The sequence below is a fragment of the Archocentrus centrarchus genome, unplaced genomic scaffold (genome assembly GCF_007364275.1).
Source record: "Archocentrus centrarchus isolate MPI-CPG fArcCen1 unplaced genomic scaffold, fArcCen1 scaffold_26_ctg1, whole genome shotgun sequence".
Classification (NCBI taxonomy): domain Eukaryota; kingdom Metazoa; phylum Chordata; class Actinopteri; order Cichliformes; family Cichlidae; genus Archocentrus; species Archocentrus centrarchus.
Window position 1 is genome coordinate 2,216,008 of NW_022060256.1, and position 9,639 is coordinate 2,225,646.

The 9,639-nt window shown below is 39.3% G+C and overlaps 1 protein-coding gene across 2 annotated transcripts; it reads right to left on the reverse strand.

Annotated features, from left to right (window-relative positions):
* Window positions 1-5,529: 5,529 nt before the first annotated feature.
* Window positions 5,530-9,626, reverse strand: dhfr (dihydrofolate reductase). 2 transcript variants are annotated; one of them, XM_030723641.1, is made up of 6 exons: window positions 9,468-9,626; window positions 8,949-8,998; window positions 8,465-8,570; window positions 7,344-7,467; window positions 6,983-7,098; window positions 5,530-6,004 (listed from the first exon to the last, which is right to left on the reverse strand). In XM_030723641.1, the coding sequence occupies exons 1-6, from the start codon at window positions 9,557-9,559 to the stop codon at window positions 5,923-5,925; spliced, it is 570 nt and encodes a 189-aa protein (XP_030579501.1). In that variant the 5' UTR covers window positions 9,560-9,626; the 3' UTR covers window positions 5,530-5,922. The 2 variants fall into 2 exon arrangements, with proteins under 2 accessions (XP_030579501.1, XP_030579500.1); XM_030723640.1 differs by having other exon boundaries at window positions 7,344-7,482.
* Between the last annotated feature and the right edge of the window lie 13 nt (window positions 9,627-9,639).

Consider the following 9,639-nt stretch of genomic DNA (forward strand, 5'->3'; position numbering starts at 1 on the left):
GTTCTGCTGGAGGTTTCTCCCATCTGGTCATCCAAAGTTCTTGCTCAAAGGGGGTCATCTGATTGTTGAGTTTTCTTATTATTGCAGGGTCTTTACCTCACAATATAAAGTGCCTTTAGGCAGCTATTTGTTGTGATTTGGTGCTATATTAATTTAAATTAACTCTAGTGGCACTGACCAATAGAATTTTGGTGACACTGCCATAAGAGCAAGTCAAACTATGGCGATTTCAATAATTCTATAGCAGCATGGTGGCGTGGTGGTTAGCACTACTCACAGCTAGAATGACATCTAGAAGATCTAGAAGGTTCGATTCCACCTTGGCCTGGGCCTCTGTCTCTGGAGTTTGCATGTTCTCCCTGTGTCTGTGTGGGTTTTCTCCCACAGTCCAAAAACATGCAGTTACTGGGGTTAGGTTAATTGGTCACTCTAAATTGCCCATAGGTGTGAATGGTTGTTTGTTTCTCTGTGTTGGCCCTGCGACAGGTTGGCGACCTGCACAGAGTGTACCCTGTCTCTCGCCCTAAGTCAGCTGGGATAAGCTCCATGGAAAAGGCCCAGTGTAAAGTGATGATAGGTTTTTTTTTCATTAAGCATTATGAAGTTTTTAATTACACAAGTTTGTAAAGGTTATTTAATAACAGCACCATCTGTATTTAGGCTGGTTCCCTATAGCCCTTATTACAAATTTGTCTTCCACCTGGTCTCCCTGAAAAATGAAGGAAAAAAAAAAAAACTCAACAAAACAACCAAAAAACAGGGTAGGATCGAGCTTTTTTCCTGGTAGCTGAAATGGTGGAAAAACCACAGAAAGTAAAAAAAAGAAAATTAAAGCGTGAAACTCTGACAAGCATTCGGTTGTGAGAGCTCTAAGACTTTTCAGAGGGTAATAAGTTCAGGGTAAGTAATAAAAGCTGCCTTCTTCTTTTCTTTTTAGCCTAGTATAACTTGTTTGTATTGTTTGACTTTATGAAATGTACAACACTAAATGACTTGCACATTTTAATCATTTGTGTAATTGTTCATTTGGAAAGACTATAATGTATGTGACATTTCACCCTGAGGTGACTGTTGTTCTGATTTGGTGCCAGATAAATAAAAATGAATTGACTTTTATGAAGAGCAGGAGGTTTTAAATTCTGCCTTTTCTGCAGGGTGACATTCAAGCCCCCATCTGAGGGGGTCAGATCTGGCCTTCCACCAGCACAGACAGAATATCTAATGATAAGGCAGCAGAGAAAATGTCATTCCTTAACATTATAACACTTCACACAGAAAGGCCAGATTTTTTTTATATTCTATCCGAACAAGTCAAGACTGAAACATTATTACTGATATATTCTTTTGGTCCAGTATATACATGTATTCTTCGCTACTTCTACAGGTAGTCAAGAGGAAGCAGAAAAAAGAAATACCAGGGAAAAAATTGCTACAAGGACAAACACAGTCTAATCCATCTGCTGCCTGCATCCAGATTCTTAATGGTTATTCTTAGATTCTTATAACTGTTAAATAAAGATGACTTCATGAATGCTTCACATCTGAATTTATTGTCTTATACACCAGAAGAGCAAACTGATAGCTCCTGCTATGCACAGAATATACTGTATCTCAGTTTTAGCACATCATTACAGTTGCTCTGGTGTATGCCATCTTAAATAGTAAAATTCTGCTGTTAACATTAATTCCTAATTCTTACCCTTACTAAATTAGGCAAATGAATGGCACGTGCATTCCATGTAGAGTAGAAATGCTCATCCACGATATGTTGCTAGTGTATGTAAAACTTACCTGAATTAGTTTCATTCTTCACTGTGAGTGCTGTTCAAACTGCAATTTTATAGGGCACTGTTAGATTCCAGGCTAAGCAGAAACCAGTAGGGAGACCAAACATCCACACAGGAGTGACTGATGAAAGGAGGGAGCGAAGACTAATATATGTCAGATGAGCGCAAAAGGCTGGCCAATGGCTGAGAAGCAGCAAGCGCACAGCCAGTGACGGCACATCCTTTTGTGAGCATCCTTGGTGCAGATAGTGCTGTTTGATAAAGCATTTGCGCAGGTAAGACTCATTTCTTTTACCCTTCAGGTATTCTGACAGCTGATGTTTGGAATGACAATAGTGTGGCCAACGTCACTGGAAAGTTCAAGGCTGCAGACTTATTTGTTTCGGTGAAGATTTCTCAACAAAAAACTTCACTCTCTTCATAGAACTGTTGCCATATTCAGAAGTCAATGACAGAGAAGCACTGAGAAACTAAGTCACTTTTAGTGGTAATGCAGCAATAGCTTTCAGGCACATCAGACCTGACATCCTTCACCAGCACATCCTGTTTAATTCCTCCTGACTCACCTGTTTGTTGTGATTTAATAGAGAATGTGTGTGAACACAATATATTATAGACCCTTGGGTTCCTTTTGAGTTTCTTTTCCACCTCATCCATAATCTCCTGTTCATTTTTAATTTTTATTATTGTTGTTTCAACAACAATAATAAATCATTTGAATATTCAATTCAATTCATATAGCGCCAAATCACAACAGTAGTCACCTCAAAGTGTTTTATATTGTAAGGTAAAGGCACTACAATTACAGAGAGAAAACCTAAGAATCAAAACGAGCCCCTGTGAGCAAGCACTTGGTGACAGTGGGAAGGAAAAACTCCCCTTTAACAGGAAGAAACCTCTGACAAAACCAGGCTCAGGGAGGGGCAGCCATCCACCGCGACTGGTTGGGAGTGAAGGGAAGGAGACGGGGCAAAACACAAGCGTGGAAGAGGGCCAGAGATGAAGCCTCATCAGGAGATGAGGCTTGATGTGAGGACGATGACATATTGAGATGCCAGTGGCATTGTCGCTTTCCTTTGTGTTTTTGTTTATTTGATGGAGAGGACACCTTCTCTGACAATAAAACGTAGGTATGATCCTTCATATCTTGAGTCTGAAGGTGCAGACACAAATTCAAATGTCCCTCGATGGAGGCAAATGTCTGTAACGTCTCTTTTCCTCCTCCTCTGGTGTACGGATGTGGCCAGTCTCTCCTCACTGTATTCAAATATGGTGGGGGAACATGGCTTCGTTCCTGCTCCAATGTTTTTTTAAAGGATTAATTATAAGTTTATGAGAATGCATCAGTTTGTTGGAAGATGTAGTTGCACATTGATCTTTGTATATTTGTGAGTATAATATCCTTTCTTTCTACTAGATAATCTCCACAAATTACTGACTGCACCTTTAAACAGCAGAAATTGCTGACTCACTTCTACTGTTGCACTGTTTTTTACAGTAAGCCCACTCGTGGTATTTTTCATGGAAGTATCTGACAAATATGGCAGGTTTTGTGGTAAATTTGAAATTTGTGGTTCTGCTTTGGTGAGTGAAATTCTGGTATTTTATTAACCTCTTCACAAATACACATCTTTTAACTGTATTTGTATAAACTGTGTGTTCACACACACACAGTTTATGGGCACTGCTTGCTAACCAAGCCTGCTATCATGAGTTGGTAACACCACCATCTTTTAAAAATATGGTCACTTCTGACTCCAAAAACAAACACAGCAGGTGAAACACTGACGCTTGAAAATATGGAGTCCAAAATCAAAGGGTGACATCTTTCATATACAGTCTATGGACAAAAGTTTAGCTTTTTTGTGGATTTTTGAGGTATTATTAGGATCACTAACATTTTTTATGTTATGAAACTGTAAATTTTGATTTCAAGAATTTGCTGTTTGAATCCATCCTTCCTACTGAAGTTAAAATGTACTTCTTGACGCTGCCTGAAGCACAAGGCCAAAGCATGATTGATCCATCACTGTGTGGAACAGTTCCAGACTTATAATGATCCTCTGCACCTTACTCAAACATTCAGTAGTCACTTCATTAAGTACCATCTGTTCAAGTGCTCATTGTCAATTAACAAGTCAGCCAGTCCTACGGCAGCAACTCAGTGCATGTACAGTTGTGGTCAAAAGTTTCCAATACTCATCATGGGCATTAATGTGATATAATTGGTCTTGTTGCATATTTGTCACACTTGTATTTACATGTTTCAGATCAAACACATTTTAATATTAGACAAAATATTGACTAAATACAAAATGCAGCATTTTTTTCTTATCAAGAGAAAAGCTATCCCAAATATACCTGTCCGTATGTGAAAAAGTAACTGCCTGCCTTTGTCAAATTATGAATTAACTGTGATTAACCACATTTTTTTGGATTGCTGAATTCAATTTCATTGCCAGACCAAGGCCTGATTATGACCAGACCTGCTGAATGATGAAATCACTTATACAGAACCAGTCTGACAAAGTGAAGCAGGCTAAAAGAGCTCAAAAAGCCACACATCGTGCCACAATCTAATGAAACTCAAGAATAGATGAACAAAGTGACTGCCATCTATCAATCTGGAAAGGGTTACAAAGACGTTTCTAAGGCTTTGGGACCCTTTCGAGACTAACCCCAGTTTCTCCCATATCCACAAATGGAGAACATTTGGAACAGACGTTAACCATTCCCGGCGTGGCCGGCCTATCAAAATTACTCCAAGAGTGCATCGACCACTCACCCAGGTGGTCACAAAAAGATCCAGAACAGAACTGCAGGCCTCACTTTTCTCAGTTAAGGTCAGAGTTCAAGTTTCAATAATAAGAAAGAGACTGGACAAAAATGGCATCGATGGGAGAATTCCAAGGAGAAAACCATGGCTGACCAAAAAGAACACAAAGGTTTCCCTCACACTTGCCAAAAGGTTTGGAAGGTTTGAGTCTCATTACATCTGGCATGAATTCAGTACTCTACCAAAAAATCCCAATGCCTGGCCATCAGTTTTCATTTCAAATATATTTTATAGATATTTTTTGAAGTCATTAAGGATGTACAATCATTCCAGCCTGGAAAAATACAGTTCAAAGAATCATTAAAAGCCCAAAATAACCATGACATTCATGCCCGTGATGAGTTTATGGAAACTTCTGTCTAAGACGACCTGCTCAAGTTCAACGTGAGCATCAGAATGGGGTAGAAAAGTGTTAGCATGGTTGCTGAGGCCACAGGGAATGGTCAGAGTATTTCAGAAACTGCAGAACTTCTGGGATTTTCCCACACAGGCATCTCAAAGGTTATTTTTATATCAAAAATGTTTTGTTCATGTCAGAGTTCAGAGGAGATTGTATAAAATCAAGTACCTAATCATGCAGTGTGGCTTTACAAATACTTGTGAAAGAATGGGTCATTCTAAAGAGCTCACTGAATTTGAGGATAATGTAATAGGATCTCATTGCTCTAACATTAAATTTCTCCCCTCCTGGATATTCCATGATCAGCTGTAAATGTATTATTGCAAAGTGGAACCACAGCAACTCATCTATTAAGTGGTACAGAGCAGGTTTGCTGACTTTGTAGTGTGTAAAACTCTCCAGTGCTCTGATAACTGTACAATTCGAAAGCTCCTCTGGCAACATCAGCACAAAGACTTTGCACCAGGAGCTATGTGGTACGGGTTTCCACGGCTGAACAGCTGCTGTAGGTGGAACATGTAGGTTCATTTATTTTTCATACAAAAGAGACTTTACAAAAAAAATATAAAGTGGAACCATGGCTTTTGTAACTAGATGTGACGTATTTATGGTTTATCTGAGACTGAACAGTAAGAGCTCAGAGCACAGTGCTTTTAACTGGCCTTTACATCACTCGCTCTCTTACAAGGTCATTTGTTGCTTGAAGAAAACTGAACAAACTAAAATTAGATTTGGTTCCTCCTTTACTTCCCTCATAGCCTGGGTGGGTCCATTCCCATACTAGTTTACATAGGGTTTTTTTCCCCCATCACCTGTTCCCAGCAGTAAGTTCAGCATTTATATTTTAGTGCTCATTTACAAATCACATGCACTTTTTTTTTTATCTCTCCATTGTCTCTTCATTCCTGGATGCTCTCATACACTTCAAATCTGTACTGAATCCCATTCTCCTCCTGCAGCTCGTGTGGTACATCTGGAAACCTGTAGGAAAAATTCTCTTTACCTTTTATTCATCTACAAATCAATTTTACATTCAGATACCCAATTTCAACATCAGCATACATGGCCCAGGCAGAGACTGACTGATGCTACTGAAACATCAGTCAGTTTATGGTTTTACTGCCATGACTAGTAAATGTGCTAAACGTGTTTTCAAAACATATTTCAAGCCAATTTTTTTTTTGTTCAAATTTGACTTAGTTTTTCATTGAGTGCAAGACCACTTGCTATAATTTTAAATTCAAACAGACAAAACTGTGCAACTTACAGCGACATACACCCACCCCATTTCTGCCCAGCTATCCCAGCCAGAGATCTGTTAAAGCATTTGCACTTCATCTGAAGTACTGAAAACCAAAGGGCCATTCGCAGTATTGGTGTACTGCAGTGGGGTGCAATTACAGTGCTGTGGGTAAAGTATTTGCCCCGTTCCTGATTTCTTTTTTTGCACATTTGTCACGTTTCAGATCATCAAACAAATTATGAGACAAGATAAATAAATACAAAATGCAGTTTTTAAATGATGATTTTGTTTAATAAGGGAAAAAAGAACTGCAGATTGTGAGAACTGGAATTGAGTCCTTCAATTGCTGTGGAGGAATTTTGGCTCGCTCTCTGCAGAATTTCTTTTTAATTCAGCCACATTGGAGGGTTTTTGAGTATGGGGAGGCAGTGAAACTAAACTCAGCTTTCCAAAAAATGAATCACAGTTAATTCATGAGTTAACAAAGGGAGGCAGTTACTCTTTCACATAGGTTAGGTTTGAATAGCTTTTTTCCCCTTAATAAAAAAATGTAGTCAGGTTATCTTTATCTAATATTAAAATTTGCTTTATGATCTGAAACGTGACAAATGTGCAAAAAAAAAAAAAAAAAAAAAACTAAAGAAAGAAAAAAATATCAGGAAGGGGCAAATACTTTTTCTCAGCACTGCAGTGTTAATCATGTGTGATGGTCTTACTCTGGTAGCAGACGATATTTGTCCAGACTGATTTCAGGTAAGAATGTGTCACATTCAAACTGCTTCAGGATTCGCGTGACAAACAGTCTCCTGGTTCCCGGGCTATCCATCAACTCCTGGGTAGCCAAAGTGAAAACATAATTCAAAAGAAAAGATGTGTGTAGTTGCAGCTCCTCTTGAAATGCTTCACTGCAACCATCATTGGCAGTAGTCACCAGTGTGAAAATAAACACAAACTTGGAGCAATTCTTTGGAGGCCACTTCTGACTATTAATATGTAATCACATCAGACCTACTCTTTTTTTTTTTTTAAATAAAGTTTGGACTCTAAAACAGTGGAAGGGAATAAAAATGTAGGTACCTTGTAGAGAGAGCTGCCTCCTATAACCCAGACCTGGTCAGCCTGCTCAGCCAGTTCTGTGTCGACCAGCCGGAGAGCTGAACTGAAGTCTGACGCCAAGTAGTGTGCTCCTGCAGGAGGCATTCTGGGCCAGAAAGGCCAATTACAGCACGTCAGTTACAACAGGGCAATACTTAATGCAAAGTTATATTTCAAAGAGTAATATACTATTAAGTGGTCAAATCCTTTTGTTTTCCCAAACTGCCATACATCACATGAATGTGTTGATTGTGGCTCGATGATTCTTTCTAATTTTGCAACTCTCTTGTAGAGATTTGGGTTGAACAAACCATGCCACTTAGTTTAGGACCAAATCATATTTTGGATTCTTTCACAACAGGGATTATAAAATGTTACAGTGCAGGGACCATATTTGGGGCAAACTACAATACACATGTTTACTAAGAGTACCTAAAAATATTTTAAATTTCAGGTTTTTACAAAACAAACAAAAAAATGTAAAATGGACTGGTACTTGTATAACTCTTAAGTCAAAACTGTTTCCAGATTAACCTCTAAGCTCAACTCTGAGGCTTGAAATATTGATGCTCTGTTTGGATACAAGCAGAAATTTACAACACAATCTGTTCACAAGACCTGTATGCCAGCTGCTGTGTGTAATGCTTTATTTGTATTATGATGTTAATGTCGTAGCTGATGTTCACCTTCCATACATTTACCGGCACGCTGCATCAACACAGGTCTGTTTAGAAACGTGGTGTAAACACTGATTAGCACAAGAGTAATGACTCCATGACATAAATAGGCTCTAGCTTGCTAATGTCACAGTTCTGCCAGTGTAATCATACTATTTTTGTCATTTTCATAGCTGAAAAAACATGTAGAGAAAATCAGTTCTGAAGTCTTCTCTTTGTCTTTCTTTGGTTAAAGTAATGTTAGACTTCTTATCCAACATGAGCAGCTCGGTTCCACTTTTCATGGCAGAGTAATACAATCACACCAGGTAATGGAACAATTACCCACATCGTTGTATTTCCGGTGAGGATTCAATGCAGCAATGTAAACTGGGCTTTATGGTAAAACATGGCAGTGTGAAGGAACACCAACTGTGTGCCACATACTTGCACTGCCTGCTGAGGACAATGTTGATTCTGTTGTTTAGAGGTCTGTTCTTCTCTGGGATGGAATACCACGTCTTCCTGCCCATGATCACCACATTCTGCTTGCCTGCAGGACAGCAAGTTTTGAATTAATTCATTTACTATTATTATTATTACCTGTTTTAGCATGTACTGTGTGTCAAACTGACACTGCTGCTAAACCAACTTTTGACTTTACACACAACACGAATTATGGGTTGGGTTATAATTATATATTTGATTATATAATCTGTCAAATTGAAGTGTTATGATACATACTCTTGCACTGATAATGTTTTGATGCGTACCATTGTCTTAAATACACAAATTTTGCTGATACAAAGCCCGGTCTTTTGATAGGAGCAGCACACTCCTGCCTTCTGGTTATGTTTAACTTGTGTGACTAATGAACCTTTAACCTCTGAACCTGTGAAGCTGTGATAAAAACCAGGCAGATATGAGTTACCTTTCACAGATGGAGTTGATGTCATCTTCCGGAAATGCGCAAATTCCTTACTGTGAAACAAGAACACAGGAGTTAGAGCAGAGATGTTCTCCTCCCTGCGACAGGGAGGCAGGATGGCACAAAAAAAAAAATCTGTCAACCATCTCTCTCATGAATCATATCAAGTCATTTCGCGACAGAAATAGCGTTCCCATCTCAAGCTACAGACAGTTTTTGGTACTGACAGGTGGCCTTTGAGTCTCACTGGCATCAAAAATGTATTTCTCAAGAGCGCTGTGGATAAGCGGGCAGCAGAAATGACCACATTATGAAGATATTTTCAGTGGCCAGAAAGGACAGGACTGATAATCAGAACCGAGCAGGCAGTCATGAAGATACAGCAGCTCATTTCTTTATTTAACATGTAGCCCCTTCGTAAAACCCTGTTGACCGCAGCCCGGTTACCCATACAAGCAAAGATGTTCATATTAAAAACACAAAACTCAGAAATCACTTTTTGGCACGAGCAAAGTGACCCACCTGAGCCTGACCGGGTGCCAGGGCAGGTTTCCATTGATCCCGATTCCCAGATCCGGGCACACCGCGACGATTCCGTTCAATATGCGGACCATCGTGGACGAAGACCCACGGAGCAGCTTCCCGCCCGCAGGTTACAGAAGCGTCGGAAGTGACGACTTTTTTCTTTCCGACA

Excerpts from the sequence above, each read along its gene's own strand:
- dhfr (XM_030723640.1), bottom strand. The coding sequence starts at position 9,559 with ATGGTCCGCATATTGAACGGAATCGTCGCGGTGTGCCCGGATCTGGGA. Across the intron at positions 8,999-9,467 it reads TGGCACCCGGTCAGGCTCAG|TAAGGAATTTGCGCATTTCC; the intron begins GTGGGTCACTTT and ends CTTGTTTCACAG. Across the intron at positions 6,005-6,982 it reads AAATATCGTCTGCTACCAGA|GTTTCCAGATGTACCACACG; the intron begins GTAAGACCATCA and ends TTTTTCCTACAG.